Genomic DNA, 20,038 nt, shown 5'->3' on the forward strand with positions numbered 1-20,038 from the left:
TGGAAGGAGGTCATTTGGCCCATCGAGTCAGCACCGGCTCAATGCAAGAGCAATCCAGCTAGTCCCACTCCCCCGCCCTTTCCCCGTAGCCCTGCAAATTTTTTCCTTTCAAGTTCCAGCTCCCTTTCGCAGGCCGTGATTGATTCTATCCAGATCCTAACCACTCGCTGTGTTTTTTTTTAAAAAATTCCTCATGTGACCTTTGGTTCTTTTGCCTCTCACCTTAAATCTATGTCCTCTGGTTCTTGACCCTTCCGCCAATGGGAACAGTTTCTCTCTATCTACTCTGTCTAGACTCTTCATGATATGAATACCTCTATCAAATCTCCTCACAACCATCTCTGTTCCAAGAACAACAACCCCAGTGTCTCCAGTCTATCCACGTAACTAAAGTCCCTTATCCCTGGAATCATTCTAGTAAATCTCTTCTGCACCCTCTCTAAGGCCTTCACATTTTTCCTAAAGTGCGGTGCCCAGAACTAGACACACTACTCCAGTTGTGGCTGAACCAGTGTTTTATAAAGGCTCATCATGACTTCCATACTTTTGTATTCTATGCCTCTATTTATAAAGCCCAAGATCCCGTATGCTTTTTTAACCACTTTCTCAACCTGCCCTGCCACCTTCAACGATTTGTGCACATGTACCCTTTTTAGAGTTGTGCCCTCTAGTTTATATTGCCTCTCCTTGTTCTTCCTACCGAAATATATCACTTCGCATTTTTCTGCGTTAAATTTCATCTGCCACGTGTCTGCTCATGCCACCAGCCTGTCTATATCCTCTTGGTCTATCACTATCCTCCTCACTGTTTACTACCCTTCCAAGCTTTGACATCTGCAAATTTTGAAATTGTGCCCTGTACACCCAAGTCCAAGTCATTAATATATGTCGAAAAGCAGTGGTCCCAGCACTGACCCCAGGGGAACACCACTCCAGTCCGAAAAACAACCGTTCACCACTACTCTGTTTCCTGTCCCTCAGCCAATTCTGTATCCTTGCTGCTACTGCCCCCTTTATTCCATGGGCCACAATCTTGATGACAAGCTTATTATGCAGCACTTTATCAAATGCCTTTTGAAAGTCCATATACACCACATCAACTGCATTGCCCTCATCTACCCTCTCTGTTACCTCATCAAAAAGTGCTCTCAGGTTAGTTAAATGCGATTTTGCCTGTAACAAATCCGTGCTGGCTTTCTCTAATCAATTCACCCTCGTCCAAGTGACTGTGTATTAATTCTGTCCTGGATTATTGTTTCTAAAAGTTTCCCCACCACTGACTGGCCTGTAGTTGCTGGGTTTATCCTTACACCCTTTTTTTTTTTGAACAATGGTGTAACATTTGCAGTTCTCCAGTCCTCTGACACCACTCCCGTATCTACGGATGTTTGGAAGATTATGGCCAGTACCTCCGCAATTTCTACCCTTACTCCCCTCAGCAACTTAGGATGCATCCCATCCGGACCGGGTGACTTATCTACTTTAAGTACAGCCAGCCTTTCTAGTACCTCCTCCATCAAGTTTCAGCCCATCCAGCATCTCAACTATATTTTCCTTTACTGAGACTCTGGCAGCATCTTCTTGGTAAAGTCAAATGCAAAGTACTCATTTAATACCTCGGCCATCCCCTCTGCCTCCAAGAGTAGATCTCCTTTATAGTCCCAAATTGGCCCCACCCCTCCTCTTACTACCCATTTACTGTTTACATGCCTGTAGAAGACATTTGGATTCCCTTTTATGTTGGCCACCAGTCTAGTCTCATACTCTCTTTGCCTCTCATTTCTTTTTCACTTCCCCTCTGAGCTTTCTATATTCAGCCTGGTTCTGACTTGTGTTATCAACCTGACATCTGTCACACGCCTCTTCTCTGTTGTCTGTTCTTAGTTTGTTCTGAAAGAAGTTGTCCAGGGTGTATCTGGCATTATTGCTATCCAGTGACCCCTGCTGTAAAATGTATAAATGAAGATATAGCTGGGTACAGTTTGTTTATCTTTATGGTCAAGTAGTCTACTGCTGCTCACACAGGAACAATGTCTAGCTGGCTGTTGCAGTGAAGGGTGGCTGCTTCCATGTCCCAAGGTAAGATCTTTTTAAGGAGAGAAGCGGGAAGATGTGAAAATTGGAAGGATAATGGAGAAGGGGGCAGGAATGAATGCAAATAGTTTTTTTGGCCCTGTAAAACGATTCAATACTATTGTGAAGACCGGATAAAGTATGTATTGAAATGTTACTGGAATATACTAGAGTATATTTTTGGAAACTAATGTGAATTGAACCTTTACTTGTGACTTATACATGCAGGTTATAATACACAACTCCCAAATTGTTTAACAAAATATATAAATAGTTCCATGTGTTTTGTGTAGTAATGAGCTATCATGTGGGTCAACTGTTGGAAATACTTTTCAGATTGTGATTGTACCAATATATTAGCTCTAACCTCCTCCAGCCTTACAACCCTCCAAGATCTCTGCGCTCCTCCAATTCTGGCTTCTTGGGCATCCCTGATTTTAATCGCTCCATCGTTGGCGGCCGTGCCTTCAGCTGCCTAGGCCTTGAGCTCTGGAATTTCCCCTCTGCCCCTCTCTACACCTTGCTCCTCTTTTAAGACACTCCTTAAAACTTACCTCTTTGACCAAGCTTTTGGTCACCTGTCCTAATATCTCCTGATGTGGCTCGGTGTCAAATTTTGTTTGTTAACGCTCCTGCGAAGTGCCTTGGGATGTTGAACTACGTTAAAGGCGCTATATAAATGCAAATTGTTGTTCAGGAGCAAAGATGAGCTTCCTTATGTTTAATGCAATATCATTTTCTTTAGGAAGCAGGAGTGCCCTTATTGCAGGAAAAAGGTGAGAAGTGTGGCTCGATCTGTGATACCCATGATCCACAACATGATTGGCCGACTGATCATGAAGGTAAATTGTGGGCAGTGAAGGCTTTGATATGTATGCATTACTGGCTGGTTAGTAGTTAAAATCTGTCCTAAGGATGCCAATATACAGCACCGTGGAGTGATACATGATGGGTTTCTATCCTACGGTTCCTCATGCACTGTACTTCAGCCTTCTGAGTAGGGGTGGGTAAACGTTGAGGAAATTTCCCAAATTTTGAGAGGGGTAAGAAGGGAAATTGGTCGATAACTGGCTCTCCTGCATTAAAATTTGGTTTGTACTGCAGGGGCTTAGGAACAGGTCATCAACTCGCCCTTTTACTTCGAAAGAGAAGAAAGGAATCACCGACCATTTCAGACTGCAAATCAGTGCATTTTAGAATCCATCTCCTAGAATCTTACAGCACAGAAGGAGGCCATTTGGTCCATCCTGCCTGTGCCGACTCTTTGAAAGTGCTATCCAATTAGTCCCACTGCCCTGTTCTTTCCCTGTAGCCCTGCAGTTTTTTCCTTCTCAAGCATATATCCAATTCTCTTTTAAAAGTTACGATTGAATCTGCTTCCACCACCCTTTTAGGCAGTGCATTCCAGATCATAACTCGCTGTGTTTTATATATTAAAAAAATTAATTCTCCTCATCTTCCCTCTTGTCTGTCTTTCTTTTGGCCTCCCCCTCCACCTCTAATACTTGAGCACGTAATCTAGGCTGGCACTTCAATGCAGTACTGAGGGAGTGCTACACTGTCGCAGGTGTTGTCTTTCGGATTAAAAGTTTAAACCGAGGTCCTGTCTGTCCCTTCAGGCGGACGTGAAAGATCCCACGGCACTATTCGAAGAAGCGCAGGGGAGTTCTCCCAATGTCCTGGCCGTCTTTTATCCCTCAATCACAATCAACACCTTTTTTATATTTAAAAGAAACACAGATGATCTGGTCATTTATTTCATTCCTGTTTGTAGGAGTTTTCTGTGCACAAATTGGGTGCCATGTTTCTTACATTACAATAGTGACTACACTTCAATTGTACTTAATTGGCTGTAAATTGCTATGCGATGTCATGAGGTTGTAAAAGAAGCTATGTAATGATGATGATGATGATTGTAGTGAGGAGGAAAGCTGTAGACTTCAGGAAGATATTAATGGACTGGACAGGTGGGCAGAAAAGTGGCAAATGGAATTCAGTCCGGAGAAGTGTGAGGTAATGCATTTGGGAGGGCAAACGAGACAACGGAATACACAATAAATGGGAGGATACTGAAAGGTGTAGAGGAAGTGAGGGACCTTGGCGTGCATGTCCACAGATCCCTAAAGATAGCAGGACAGGTAGATAAAGTGGTTCAAAAGGCATTTTGAATACTTTCCTTTATTAGCCGAGGCATAGAATATAAGAGCAGGGAGGTTATGCTGGAACTGTATAAAACACTGGTTAGGCCACAGCTTGAGTACTGCGCACAGTTCTGGTCACCACATTACAGGAAGGATGTAATTGCACTAGAGAGGGTTCAGAGGAGATTTATGAGGATGTTGCCAGGACTGGAGAATTTTAGCTATGAGGAAACATTGGATAGGCTGGGGTTGTTCTCTTTGGAATAGAGGAGGCTGAGGGGAGATTTAATTGAGGTGTACAAAATTATGAGGGCCTAGATAGGTTCTTCCTGTCCACTCTATTTCCCTTAGCAGAGAGGTCAATAACCAGGGGGCATAGATTTAAAGTAATTGGTAGAAGGATTAGAGGGGAGCTGAGGAAAAGTTTTTTCACCCAGAGGGTGGTGGGGGTCTGGAACTCACTGCCTGACAGGGTGGTAGAGGCAGACTCAATTGTGGCTTTCAAAAGGAAATTGGATAAGTACTTGAAGGGAAATAATTTGCAGGGCTATGGGGATAAGGCGGGGGAGTGGGACTAGCTGGATTGCTCTTGCACGGCACAGGCTCGATGGACCGAATGGCCGCCTCCTATGCTGTAACCATTCTATGATTCTACTTCATTGGCTGTGAAACACTTTGGGACATCCTATGGATGTGAAAGGCGCTATATAAATGCAAGTTATTTCCTTCTATCAGACCCGAGATTGACAGCAGCCATTGCTTTATTCTATGCTCATCGCTTTTTAATCAGGATTTTTTTAATGGTTTAACCAAACCTTCTCTTATAGCACATTGTTAGCCTCTATAGAAGCTAAATGGATTCAGATCTGTGGCTTCTTTGGTATAACTATCTTGTCCTTTTTAAGACTTTTTGCATTCACTACTTGCATGTAGCATTTGATTGGCAGATACACAAATTTTTGTGAGGCATTGGTTCCTCAGCAGTGTTTGCAGCCCATGAAGGCTACTGTACGGAAAATTATTTGAGTTCTTGTTGAACAGCCAAAAACAACTTGCATTTATATAGCGCCTTTTAACGTAATAAAACGTCCCAAGGTGCTTCACAGGAGCGTTATCAAACAAAATTTGACACTGAACCACATAAGGAAGTATTAGGTCAGGTGACCAAAAGCTTGGTCAAAGAGGTAGGTTTTAAGGAGCGTCTTAAAGGATGAGAGAGGCGGAGAGGTTTAGAGAAGGAATTCCAGAGCTTAGGGGCTAGGCAGTAGAAGGCACTGCAATCAATGGTGGAGCGATTAAAATCAGGGATGCGCATGAGGCAAGAATTGGAGAAGCACAGAGATTCGGGAGGGTTGTAGGGCTGGAGGAGGTTATAGAGATAGGGAGGAGCAAGGCCATGGAGAGATTTGAAAACAAGGAGGATTCAAATTCAAATTGGAGGGTATGACATGATAGCTATTACTGAGACTTGGTTGCAGGATGGTCAGGATTGGGAACTAAATATACTGGGTTATAAGGTCTACAGGAGAGACAGGGAAAATGGAAGAGGGGGAGGAGTAGCCTTAGTGATTAGAGATGAAATCACTTCAATGATAATGGAGGATATAATGAGAGGTAAGCAGCCAACAGAGACCTTATGGGTTGAATGGAGAAATAGGAAAGGATCTAAGACTATAGTGGGAGTTGTGTATAGGTCCCCTGGCAGCAGCTCTGAAGTGCTAGATTGTATAAATGCAGAGATTAGAAAAGCGTGTAATAAAGGCATAGTGGTCTTAATGGGGGACTTTAACCTTCACATAGATTGGGGAAAGCAGACTAGCAACTGTCAGAAAGGTAGTGAATTTCTTGTGTTCAGGACAGTTTTCTCCCGCAGATGTCCTAGAGGCAACAAGGGGGCAAGCCATACTAGATTTAGTAATAAGTAATGAACCAGATTTAATTAACAGCTTAACTGTACGCGAACATCTATCCAGTAGCGATCATAACATGATCGAGTTCGAGGTAGTGTTTGAAAGGGAAAAAAGTGAATCAGCTGCTAAGATTCTAGACTTGGGTAAGGCCGACTTCAATGGGATGAGACAGAGACTGTCCACAGTAAACTGGGAAATCTGTTAATGGGTAAAACGACTGATGATCAGTGGGAAATGTTTAACGAAACGTTTAACAAGGTACAGAACCGATTTATACCCGAGGGCAAGAACTCTACTTGCCAAAAAAAACAGCCATGGACAACTAAAGAGGTAAGGGACAGTATAAGACATAAGGAAAGGGCATACAAAAAGGCAAAAAATGGCACAGATCCTGGCGAATGAGAAAGATACAAAAATCAACAAAGGGTCACAAAACAGATAGTAAGAGCTACAAAAAGAGAGTATGAAAAGAAACTTGCAAGAGATATCAAAACTAATACGAAGAACTTTTATAGTTACATTAGGAAAAAGAGGGTGGTCAGGAGCAGTGTTGGCCCCTCAAAACCTGAAAGTGGGGATATTGTCGTTGACAATGGGGAAATGGTGGACTTGTTGAACGATTACTTTGCATCAGTATTTATAGTAGAAAAAGAGGATAGCATGCTGAAAATCCCAAGAAAACTAATATTGAATCGGGGACAGGGACTCAATAAAATTAGCATAAGTAAAGCAACAGTAATGAAGAAAATAATAGCATTAAAGAGTGACAAATCCCCAGGACCAGATGGATTCCATCCCAGGGTTTTAAAGGAAGTAGGTGAACACATTGCAGATGCCCTAACTATAATCTTTCAAAGTTCTCTAGATTCAGGAACTGTCCCTCTGGATTGGAAAATTGCACATGTCACTTTTTTTTAACAAATTTATTTGAAAATCTTTTTTTTTTAAGAGAGAGGGAAACCAGGGAATTATAGACCAGTTAGCCTAACATCTGTTGTGGGGAAAATGCTGGAGTCTATAATTAATGATATGGTGACTGAACACCTCGAGAATTTTCAGTTAATCAGAGAGAGCCAACATGGATTTGTGAAAGGTAGGTCGTGCCTGACAAACCTGATTGAATTTTTTGAAGAGGTGACTAAAGTAGTGGACAGGGGAATGTCAATGGATGTTATTTATATGGACTTCCAGAAGGCATTTGATAAGGTCCCACATAAGAGACTGTTAGCTAAGATAGAAGCCCATGGAATCGAGGGAAAGGTACGGACTTGGTTAGGAAGTTGGCTGAGCGAAAGGCGACAGAGAGTAGGGATAATGGGTAGGTACTCACATTGGCAGGATGTGACTAGTGGAGTCCCGCAGGGATCTGTCTTGGGGCCTCAATTATTCACTATTTATTAACGACTTAGATGAAGGCATAGAAAGTCTTGTATCTAAGTTTGCCGATGACACAAAGATTGGTGGCATTGTAAGCAGTGTAGATGAAAACATAAAATTACAAAGGGATATTGATAGATTAGGTGAATGGGCAAAACTGTGGCAAATGGAATTCAATGTAGGCAAAGGTGAGGTCATCCACTTTGGATCAAAAAAGGATAGAACAGGGTACTTTCTAAATGGTAAAAAGTTAAAAACAGTGGATGTCCAAAGGGAGTCAGGGGTTCAGGTAGGTAGATCATTGAAGTGTCTTGAACAGGTGCAGAAAATAATCAAGAAAGCTAATGGAATGCTGGCCTTTATATCTAGAGTACAAGGGGGCAGAAGTTATGCTGCAGCTATACAAAACCCTGGTTAGACCGTACCTGGAGTACTGTGAGCAGTTCTGGGCATCGCACCTTCGGAAGGACATATTGGCTTTGGAGGGAGTGCAGCGTAGGTTTACTAGAATGATACCTGGACTTCAAGGGTTAAGTTACGAGGAGAGATTACACAAATTGGGGTTGTATTCTCTAGAGTTTCGAAGGTTAAGGGGTGATCTGATCGAAGTTTATAAGATATTAAGGGGAACAGATAGGGTGGATAGAGAGAAACTATTTCTGCTGGTTGGGGATTCTAGGAGTAGGGGGCACAGTCTAAAAATTAGAGCCAGACCTTTCAGGAGTGAGATTAGAAAACATTTCTACACACAAAGGGTGGTAGAAGTTTGGAACTCTCTTCCGCAAACGGCAATTGATACTAGCTCAATTGCTAAATTTAAATCTGAGATAGACAGCTTTTTGGCAACGAGAGGTATTAAGGGATATGGGCCAAAGGCAGGTATATGGAGTTAGATCACAGATCAGCCATGATCTTATCAAATGGCGGAGCAGGCACGAGGGGCTGAATGGCCTACTCCTGTTCCTTTGTTCCGAGAATTTTAAAATGGACGTGGGTTTCAGCAGCAGATGAGCTGAGGCAGTGGTGGAGACAGACGGTTACGGAGGCGGAGGTTCACCCAGCAGATCAACCAGAATGGCACTGTCTTGAACCATTTGCTCTCTGCACAATGCATTTGCCATTAATTAATTTAACTTACCTAATTTGTATCTGTGTACCAACCCCTCAATTTTCCCAACTTCTAGTAGATCAAAAGGGTCAAGGTCTTTGCGCTCCAAGTTAGCTGTCAGGTCATTCCTGGTTATCCAGCCTCATTAGCCTTCCCTAGGACAACAAATCATACTGCATTAAAGCAATCTACCCGAGCCTAATCAGATTCTAAAAACATAAATTGAAGGGATGGTAATTGAAGTGTCTGGACTCTGATATGTTGGCTGTTCTCAGAATCTGGGCACTCACTCTGCAGTCCAAAAAATCTTCCAAACTTGTGCAGGTCCTGGGAGACTTTCAAGATGGTGTTGATTTCAATTACTGTGCTCTTGTTTTTGTTCTAGATTTTATTTAGTTCCCTTGTGATATTTTGATTTACTTTTTCTATATTAGCACCCTAAGGGTCCAGATGGATGTACTGTATTGGCTGGGTGGTTATACTAGGTTCCTTTTTTAAAAAAATTCATTAACAGCGTTAGTGTTCTTTAAATGCTAACCACTCTCTTTTTATTATGTAGTGTGAAAACAGAGCCTATGGTTGCCGAGACACATTTCCACTTGAACAGTACACAAATCACAAAGCTGCTTGTGAATTTAGGATAGTGAAGTGCAGGTATGAAGCCTGCACCACTGAAGTGTTTCAGAAGAACCTTGCTGTTCATGAACAAGTTTGTGAGCACTGGAACCAGCCCTGCAGAATGGGATGCGGAGTCCAGCTTACTCGGAATCAACTGGAGGAGCACAACTGTTACAGGGACATGAGGAGAAAATACAAGGAAAAGATAACTGTTCTCAAAAGCCGTTTGAGTAGGATGCATCGCCGCCTAAAGCTAGTCGAAGGAATTGTTCAGAATTTGGCTGCAGAGAATCACTGCCAGTTTTCAGAATCTAGTGTCTATGAAGATAATGGTGAGTAATCATGGCTGCATGCAGAATAGATTAGCCTCTTATGGGTAAACTTTGCAGAATAGCAGCGAGAACCAAGTTGCAAGTTACAATTTTGTGTATTGCACTCTGAAATTTATATCTGACTGTTTCAGCTGCTAAATGATCTTTGTCACGATATGTTACAGAAAGGTAGCAGCATCGCTCTCAAATCAGTGATCCAGTTTTTAACTCCCTAAAAGGGTATGCTTCATGTGGTGGCAATTCATTTGCATAGATTCTAATGGCAAGGATGGAAAAACTCTTTTTTAGACAGAGGAAGAAAGTTATTTTTTAATAGCTTGGAAATTTCCTCCCTTCCCCCTCCATCTAAAATCACAAACACTGACTTGCACAACTACTAACAGCTGCAGTTACTAAGTTAGAATGGCTTCCCAACAATAAAGGCACACGAGGATTGAATGGCCTGAGTCCTGTCTAAAACTGGGCTGAACAAAAATGCTATGTAAACTAATGAGAAGCCAGGAATTGAGAGATTGCAGAAATTCCTCTTTCCTTTGTAATACTGCAGTTTGGTACAGTAATGTTATAGTTATGATGCTGACTAGCAACCCAGAGGTCATGGGTTCAAATCCCACCATGGCAAGTTGTGAAATTGAATTCAATAAACGTGGTAACCCGTGGGCTGGGACCAGGAGAAGTGGCAATGAATGCTGCTGCTTTTTCATAAAAACCTAACTGATGTCCTTCAGGGAAGTGAACCTGCCACCCCTACCCAGTCTGACCTACATGTGACCACAATACGTAGAATACTCTGAATGCCTCTGAAGTGGCCTAGCAAACCATTTGTACAATCACTTGGGGAAAGTAGGGGTGGGCAATAAATGTGGCCCTGTCAGCATCTCCCATATCCCGACAAATTAAAAAAACAATTATGGGTATCTGACTCTCCAACTTTGGATAGTAGAGGTCGAGGATTGCCTGTCCCATTAAGAAACACACTGAGCTGGCAACTCGGGTAGCAGCCTTGAGATTTAAAAAAATGGCATCTGTGATTCCACCTTACGTGGTGACTTTTAACTTGAGTTGCAGAATTGCAGCTGAACATGTTCTTGAGGAGAGCAAGTTATTTCAGGCCACTGTTGTGCACTTCTGGTGACCAAGTAGTGTCTGAGTGCTCTCTTCTGAACTATGACAAACCTTTTGTACAAGTCATTTTGGGTGCTGCCATCAGCCAGTACAGGTCACTTTTAGATGCTTTGCAGTACAGTAGAAAAGCACAACTGATATATTTCTGTCTTTAGAAAATGAAGACTTGGCTGCTGATGGCCAAGAAGAAAACAACTGCAATACTTTTGATGCATCAGAATACAGTGAAAATGAAAGTCAGTACTCCTGGAACTGCACGAGTGGCTTACCTAATGGAGATGGGCAACCAGCCGAAGAAGGTAAGTTGAGGAGGAGAAAACTTTCCTTTTTATTGAATTCATAGATAACATAGTAGTGATGAGTGTGTAATAAGTTTGTCAATAGCATGATCTAGTCAGCATTGTCTGTCTTCTCCTGGCTGAAACTGTTACTAGCTGATGTGTAGTTGATTGTAAACTGGAAGCATTTATTAGCTTGTGGCAGTACAAACTTTTAAACCACTTTAAAGCACAGTTTAGAAGGAATACATTCTGAAATGGTGAGCCTTTATGAATAATGAAGGCCACTAAGTACAGGAAGCCTGAGCTTTGAAAATATACAAAGTGCAAAATCAGTTTCCATTTGATGGGTGTTAAAGAATGTTTTCTTTTGTTAGTTTGCATTTTTTTACTTCTGTGCACTAATTACTTCTGAATAAACCTGCTCCCATGTATCTGTGCTGACTTTCAGTTGGTGCATTAGAGTCCCTTGGGATGACTTGTCCATAGTTTTTCCTCCCTATGGGGAAGGACTTGCACAGTGCTTGATGTCACTTTCTGATTAGGCTGAAATGGCCTAGCAAACCATTTGTACAATCTCTTGAGGAAAGTAGGGTGGGCAATAAATGTGGCCCTGTCAGCGTCAGTTGCTGTGTAGGAATTAATAGTCTATTCTTCACTCATTTTTTGCTTAAAATTAAATTAAGGGATTTTAATGAAAAAGCACACCAAAATGCTATAGGAACACTAAAAAAAAAATCATTAAATGTTAAAGGAACTATTGAAATGCATGTGATCAAAACTTAAGCACTGTCCAAGCTGTGCAATGCAAAGTTTTTCTCCCTTCATCTACTTACTGCATTTCTCCAGATGCTCCTCCATATATTTGATTTTGTATTTTTCCCTCTTATAGTAAGGGCCTTATTTCTGGCTAGCCAAGCCCTCAAATCCCTCCTGAAACTAATCTGTCCCTGCTCAATGATGTCCAGTAGGATCACTGTGGGCACCTGTTGTTGATCACAGTTGAATTTGTATTAATTGTCATATCTCTGATCAGGACCTATTTATGTTGGGAATTCAATTTAGCTAATGGATCAAATTTAGCAAATGGAAGGTGGTTTTTGTGCAATTTCAATTTGAACAAATAAATTGAATTAAGCAACTGTATATGTTAACTTCTGATTTTATGATTTCCAAGTGTCTGATTCTATCAGATGAATCTGCTGCAGCAGAACTTCAGCCTATAAAATTTATACTTCCATCAGGTGAATCAGAAGATATTGAAGAGGTGGATGAAGCAATACCTGACCATACAACTGAGGATACCATTTCAGTCAGTTCCAGTTCCAGCAATGAACAGGTTGATTTCTATCGCAATCAGACTGGTTTCCAGACCTCCCATTCATATTTTGAAACTCTGGATGAAGCAGCAGATGACGGTGTAAATGGGAACATTGCTTCACAGAATGCCAGTTCCTGGTCTGGTGCTTGCTTTGACCACAGGGGTCAAGCTGCTTCCAACAGAAAGAGGTTCAAGCCTTGGATGTTCCATTCTTTGAGGTAGTTTACTTTTTTTTTCTTGGACAGATTCCTAAAGACACAGAATGTGAGCTGGTCACCAAAAAATGTTTGCTTTTGGCTCTGGAATCACAATCCAATAGACCACGAATAATTTAAAGCTCAACACTGCATGAGTGCAGAAGAACAGTAAGGCTATTTTAGCAGACCTGCCAAATGTCACTCATTACAATGACTTTCATATTTTGATTATTAATAATGGAACCTATTATAATCAATTGTTGCTGTGAAACCAGTAATATTTTTACATGTGTAAAGCACTGCTGGGGGCATGTTGGCACTTGTTAATCAGCACTGCATTGAAAGAGTAGTTTAAGAGAATTGCTGACCTGTAATGTGTTTTGTAATCCTCTGATCCCCAACCAGTTTATGCCTATTGTGATCCAACACTAGAACAATGACCACTTAACCACAGAAGGAGTTTGATTAGGATTAAATCAGGCCCTTGAGTTCAGGTCACTGTTTGTGGACACAGAAAGCACTGGCTTAACACAAGCCATTTGTTACATACCTACTCATTTGCCTTTGTAAATGAGTGCTGCTACTTAAAAGGGCAACACTGCTTAAATTTCAGTCGTCCCTACTTAACCAGATTACGAAGATGGGACGGGTGAAATGGGGATGATATTTGTAGGACCCAGTAAAGGAAAAATATGGGTTTCCAACTAAACAGCCTGTTAAGGGATCAGGCATTCTACTGACTTTCCCAGTCTGCATATTTTACCCATAAAATTTAAGTTATAACCCTTTTGAAGAATAAATATTTGCATTTAGGTGTATTTTTTTAAAAATGTACTTTATCCCTTTATCATTAATTCCATCTGGAGGGAGAGCAAATGAGGCTGGTTTTGTCAAAGTAGCAGCTTCTGCTATTACTTTTTTTTAAAAAAAATTCCATTACCTATTTCTCTTACATTTTAGACGGCGAAAGCTCATTTGGAAACGCAGCAACCTCAATTTTGGATTGTTGTCCAGAAGACAGCATACCCAGCCACGTTAATAACATTCTGCTCCCTTTAGCTGGATGATCTGAAAGATGGAAAACTTCCACCAGTTGATATCCGTTTTAAGCATTTGTTTTTGCTGATTTCTATAATTGTTCATGCTGAGTGATATATTTGAGAAGTTTTTCAGTAAATGCCAAAAGCCAAAGTACTTGTAAATTTGTTTTCATTGTTGTATTTAAGTTTGTATTGAAAGTAAATGGTTGCATCTAGAACTGCCACTTGTATGTCATCCTAACGATTAAGTGGCACTTTTGGGTATAGTGCAGAATAATGCTGCTCCAGCCCTGATGTAACATGCCTGAACTTTAACCTCTGAAGTGCACCTTCTGCTGTGCCAGTGTAATTTTTCCACCAGCCACCCTCATGGCCTATAAACAAGACTGACAATCAGGAGTAGTTTATGGGCCTGCACTCCATAGGAACTGGATTGATCCCATTTCACATAGCTAGCTGTAAAATGAGTTTCAGCAGTCTGTCCAGTTCCTAATAAGTATGAGCCCACATTGCAAACTTTCCCACGTCTTGTCGATCTTGCTCAGAGACCACAAAGATGGGTGGTCTTTGAAATGGAACGAGCAGGTACAGCAGGCCTTGTTGAAGTTTAGACATCTGGTGGCTAAGTAATGAGAGCTACACTAGTGAATGTGCAATGCTGATAATTGGTGTCCAGAATGGATATGTTCCACTTCTCATGTTTTTAACCCCCCTGCTTTCTTCCCTTCCACCCCATCAACACTGAAGTGTTTTATGTTGTATATATCTTCCCAGAGACAAAAATTGATCAAATAAAATGGCTAATAAAAGCATTGTTTAGTTGTAAATGGACTTATACTGTCTGATACATCACACCATATACTGTTTTGTGCTCTTTAGTTACCATGTAAAACTTCATAAAGCAAAGGAAAAACTTCTCTAAGTACTTACATTTATTACTATACTTGTCTCAATTAAGTAATTTGAAATGCATTGGGCTAATTATGTTGACTGATTTCCCGAGCATTTAAAAAAACAGATTTATGCATGTTTTGAGAAACAGAATACTTTCCCACTCAGTCAGCACTGAGCATTCACTGTCATGAATTCAGCCCTCAGCAGCAGTTTTTTTTTGCAGTACTGGCCAACCCTAACTTTCTGTAGTTTCAATTACACCAGGTCACCTCCCTGTTGTTGCAGGATGGCCTTCTCAAGCCAAGACTAAAAACAAATCTGATGAGAATTCATCCAAGGCATCTCAAATGAATGCTTTAATAGAGAAATGTATAGGAATAAATATTAAAAATGTTCATTTTGCTCTTTATAAAGTTTAATATGGTATGATACAAAGAGTGGAGAATGAGTTATCACATACTGTTCCACTCACTCTTCGCTTTAAGCCTGGGACCAAATACTTAACTCACCCTCCTGAATGGAAATGCTACTTGTTACAAGGAAACCTAAAAAGGCAATGAAGCAAAAATAATTTTCCTGCTGTTTCTAATATGGTTTTGTCATCTGGGGGTCCGATCTTGCTTGCTTCAAAGTTTTGCCCAAGAACTTCAACATTACTTCCTATTCTGTAATTTAAAGTTGAAACCTGAAAAGGGCAATGGGATTTTTGTAGGTGGCTATAGGTTGGGGAATTTCTTGGATTATTAAGTGTATTATGGGGAAAAATTAAAAGTAATCCTCATGGATCCAGCTGCAAAGATTTGTTTTTGTCCTTGTTACTGAATCTTGTGATCTACCTGGTTTTGCTGTCCCCTTGACATGGTTAGTGAACATCTGCCTTTTAATTGTATTCCTATTAAGATATTTCTTACTGAAACTCTTCCATCCCTCTTCTAACCAAGTAAAACAGACATTGACTATAAAGTCATCCACACTTGTGTCTCTGCAGCTAAGGTAATAGAAATCCTTGGCTCCCAACCTGCCTATTGGTGAAAATGCCAAAAAAGTTGTCATATACTGCCCCCATATTTGGAGACTTTAGCTACTGCTAGTCCTGCAAACATGCACTAAGATTGACTAACATTTCAGCTGCCAATAACCAATGAGTTACTCAACCCTCATGGCAAGCAAATCTTAATTCCTATGTAACAATCTCCTAAAAGGACTAACTTTTTGGGGCACTGCAATTATGCAGGAAGTACATACCCATTCCTTCCAGCAAGGTCTGGATTTGGTGAGATTGACATCAACTGCTGCATAATTATATAGTATTTTACATACTTGATGTGTGCATACAATTCTACTGTCCTGTGGGTCATCCTCAGCAGGTTGATTCAGATTAACATCACTTCCTCAATCCTTTAAGGAGGTCTGAAATGCCCCTAAGTATCTATATAAGACATCATTTAGGTGATAGTCACATCCCTCTCTTCCAATTATCAAAATACCAGCTCCAATCCCCAGTTTAGTCTGAGGAGTTTTATCATTTACTCTTCAATGTTTAAGAACTTGATTTGAAGTCAGGTACCATAGGTTTATTAAGCACAGTATATACAATAGTACTTGAACATAAGGCCATACTTACTGAAGTTGCTTTAACTGGGGATCTCAGTACCGTAGGCCTTTAATTGCTAGTCCACCAAATGAAACCTTTTAAGTCTGTATCGTGTAAACCAATTAAAGATGTATGCAGATATTTTCCTTTGATATTTACTAGTGAGGAAAAGAGTTCTCACATCATTGCTGCAGTCAGCACTGGCCCAAAGTACTTAACTGACATACTTCCCTGGCAAAGGGGCTAATCATAATGTAAAAAGAAATCAATAGCAGTAGTATTAGACTTCAGGACAGTCAGATTAACCCTTTCCTTACAAGAGTAGTCTCTCTACCAAGAAAGCAGTTGTGGCTTTATGGATTACCAAATAACATCCACTTTAGGAACAAATTTAGCTTTTGATAAAGATGTTTTTTTATGTATAAATGTACGCTACCTTGATCCAATAGCAAAGTTTAAGCTACCATCAAGCCATCTAAGTTTTTGTGGGACCAGACAGATAAAGTTTAAATTCATATTGATCTAATACAAAGAGGTCTTGCTGTTCTGATCTAGGATGTGAGGCAAGAGTGCTGAAAATAGCCTTTTATAAACAAGTCAACGGCTAGATTCAGGAGTTGCCTGTGGCCCGAGGTCAGACACCTCTACCACAAAATTTCCATCAAGGTTTTTAAGAAACCAGAACATGTCGCCCTGTTTGGAGTTATCCTGGCCATTGGAGAAGTTAAAAAGATTCTATATGTAGATTCATGCTGACTAGCTCATTGAATGTCCTCACACAGCTATGTAGTTGAATGCACCAAAGTAAACAATTCCTACTGGCCTGTATGCATTCTTTCAGGTTGTAAATATTCTAATATTTAAATGGAATAATTTCAATTGGTAGATTTTTTAAAAAAAAATTCTTTGCTTGGGTTCTGATCAGAACTATAGTACACCAGAATTCCAAAATCAACCACCAGCTTTCATTGGTTTAAGTGCATGTCCAATTTTAAACAGTGTTCTACGTATTTCCACCTGTAATAGTAAAATGTGATTATTCCAGCTGAAGTCAGTTTATTAGGATATCTACAATCTGAAACATAATGCATACATCCCACAGTAAAAGATTTGTTCTTGTACCAAGCACTAATACAGATTAGTCTAAGGCTACATAGGATGCCTCAGTTATTTATATATTTCAAGATCAATGTAAGGATTGTACTTCATGTTAATTCGAGCACAGAGTGAATTTACAATGCTAACATTTTTTTAAAATTTAAACAAAGGCTCTGTAAACATCCTTTATCCAAGCTAAGAATGACATTCCTTTGCAAAATTGTCAACATGTTCAAGGCCACACATAATAACTTACACTAGAATCATGAGACACAGGTCTGCATCGACATTCACCCACAGCAATCATTCTCTTCAATCATGCAACTATATAACTTAGAGGGAAAAACCTAGGCATAATATATTTCTATTAAAAAAAGTGAGTAGCAGAACTCTCATGCACAATTATGAATACACAATCAAAATGGACAGCTCAATGGAAAAATAGCAGGAAAAGGCCACAAAACATCAATAAATTGTAGACCATGGGTTAAACTGTCCAATTTCTTGCTATGCCTCATTCTGCATACCACAATTACATCATACCATCTACTGAAGAACATTTACAGCCAGCGATGACATAGTTGCAGTCATTAGCATACACTTGGATTAAAAATGGTTGCGCTAGTAGAGCAAGAGCACACAGCACTTTTAAATTAAGCAAAATAGTAAATACAAATACAGTTAACAATTAATCTACAATACAGACAAAAAGCAAAATGCTACAGTGCTCAAAAATTTGAAATCAAACAAAAAAAGGCTGGAAATACTCTGGTCAGGCAGCACCTGTGGAGAAACAAATCAGTCAACATTTCAGACCTGAAACAGACAGTTGACTTTAGTTTCTCTACTGATGCTGCCTGACCTGAGTATTTCCAGCCTTTTCTGATTTTTGATTTTAAACCATAGTACATTGTTTTTACAAAGCACAAACAGAGACATTTTGAGAATAGAGATTTCACTAGTTTTTGCTGACTTCTTCAGAAGATAGTTTTGGATGAAGGTTCTTCAACCCATTTGATGTCATATTTCTAGAATACCAACCAGCTTCCAAATATTAAGACCTGTAACCAATAATATATATTTTTTAAAAATACAGCAAAATTAAAATGCTGCTTAGTAGTGGCTGCTTTCATGCACATCACAAGCTGCAAGTAAAAGATGTTTTCTAAAGAGGATGTTGCAAGTTAGATCTCAACTCCAAACCATAAAGTTTATTGGCACACGGGTTTTATCATCCACATGTGTTAAAGAAGTGGGCAATAAGCTCAGCGCGCCATTTAATTTAGGCACATTTATCTTACCGACGGTAACAGACCATACCATTGGTAATTTTCAGTGTGCCACAGGTCGCCCGCCAACCCCACCCAGTTAACAGAACATGCGTTCCCAAATACTTAACCAGGATGGTACTAAAGTTTAAGTTACTAGTTATCCTTAAATACTATAGTTTTAAAACTGACAGCGATCCCAAAGTTAATCGATACCAGACTCGAGGTAGTTATATGTCGGGGATAAACCATTTTTAGTCGGAGGATTTTTAACTATGCTGAGCAGAGTTATTTTGGCGCCATTAACACCAGATCTTAACAACCACACATTTTACTTTTCAAATACAAACAAGTTTACTATCTATAAAACTTTAAATAGGACAATTTACGCAGAACCAACCAACCAACACTTTCACAACTACGCCTTTTGATTATATGAAGAAAAGTAGAATATCGCGGAATGAAAATATTACTGGAGTTTTTCAAATTAGAAAACTCTTCACAGCTTGAAATTAAAACAGATTAACGTTAAGATGTAAACCGGCTCCTTCAGTCCGACTGCAACCACTTACCTCACTCGCTCCTCCGCCGACACAACTCGAGCTCAGCAAGGCGCCAAAGCAAACGGTTAAAGCGCGTGGAAATGTCCGCCCCGAATCTGAATCACACAGATAATGACCCGCTTCTTTAATGTGTGAGGAATAATATATCCTCGGTCCGGGGTGTCCTTTCCGGCCGGACTGCCCCGCCCAGCGAGTGTCGCTTCGAAGTCTCGCGAGATCTCGAAGGCATTAATACGGCTGCGAGCGGGCTTTCGGCCTTCTATTGAAAATCATCACGTAAGTATCGTGGATTTGTGCGTTGGCAATCGGTCTAAAATCACAGCCATCCGCCTTTGAGGCCGTCAGTTTTAGGTGGTCGAACATGTAGTTGCTGATAATAAAGCGTTTTGTGTGGCTATTTTGTGTATTTGATATGAAATCGATTGATTATGGAGAGTTTTGTGGTTGGCGGATTCCTGGATTCCACCGCAGGCTAGGCCGCGGCTTTCCCGGGATTCGCGGCCGCGTTTGCTCTAATGCAGCGGGTTGTTCTTTAACAATTTTTTCCAGATAAAATTCACTTTTAAATCAAGCCTAATTCTAGTAAAATGAGAATCAGTTATGGTGTGTCCCCGAGTGGGGCCTGGAGTTGATCCCCGCTAACCACATGGCGATGGGCGGCGTGGGTTCTCTGGTATTGGAAGACCAGAATGTACTGGCTGTGTCTGGTCAAGGGCAGCTGCAAGATATGACTCCTGAAGCAACAGTCCTTTCTCTGAATTTGTGAGAGAGATAATAAATTGATCATGAATTATTAGAAGTTACAGAAGTCCACAACATAGTGAAATCAGTGGAAATTTAATCTCAGTGGGCCGTTGAGAAAGATATTTCAAGACTAAGAGCAGAAATGTTGCTTTTGCCTGAACTAGGTTCATGTCTGTCTACGAGTAGTGCATTATAATGTACAGGACGGAAATAAAAGGTGTATAGGTGATTCTCAAGAATAAAGGGTTACAGTTGTGAAGTGAGACTTGAGGTTTGGGCTCTTGAGTGTCAGCTGTGGCTCAGTTGGTAGAACTCTCCTCAGTCAGAAGGTTGTGGGTTCAAGTCCTACTCCAGAGA

At 40.5% G+C, this 20,038-nt stretch overlaps 1 protein-coding gene, 1 long non-coding RNA gene and 1 other non-coding gene across 3 annotated transcripts in view; 1 reads left to right on the forward strand and 2 right to left on the reverse strand.

Annotated features, from left to right (window-relative positions):
• Positions 1-14,347, forward strand: part of rnf151 (ring finger protein 151) — a 33,473-nt gene extending 19,126 nt beyond the window's left edge. The window contains exons 3-7 of the mRNA XM_068002840.1: positions 2,819-2,915; positions 9,169-9,559; positions 10,840-10,983; positions 12,207-12,501; positions 13,441-14,347. Of these exons, the coding sequence (XP_067858941.1) occupies positions 2,819-2,915; positions 9,169-9,559; positions 10,840-10,983; positions 12,207-12,501; positions 13,441-13,519 (1,006 nt within the window). The 3' untranslated portion in view covers positions 13,520-14,347. The remainder of the gene's footprint in view (positions 1-2,818; positions 2,916-9,168; positions 9,560-10,839; positions 10,984-12,206; positions 12,502-13,440) is intronic.
• Positions 14,348-15,966: 1,619 nt separating this feature from the next.
• On the reverse strand, positions 15,967-19,022 carry LOC137340419 (uncharacterized). Its single transcript, XR_010966798.1, has 2 exons — positions 18,947-19,022; positions 15,967-18,167 (listed from the first exon to the last, which is right to left on the reverse strand). It is a non-coding gene; the product is annotated as an uncharacterized lncRNA (long non-coding RNA).
• Positions 18,316-18,447, reverse strand: LOC137340970 (small nucleolar RNA ACA64). The gene has a single exon (XR_010966928.1). It is a non-coding gene; the product is annotated as a small nucleolar RNA ACA64 (small nucleolar RNA).
• Positions 19,023-20,038: the final 1,016 nt, after the last annotated feature.

Source organism: Heptranchias perlo, chromosome 22 (assembly GCF_035084215.1).
Source record: "Heptranchias perlo isolate sHepPer1 chromosome 22, sHepPer1.hap1, whole genome shotgun sequence".
Taxonomy (NCBI): Eukaryota; Metazoa; Chordata; class Chondrichthyes; order Hexanchiformes; family Hexanchidae; genus Heptranchias; species Heptranchias perlo.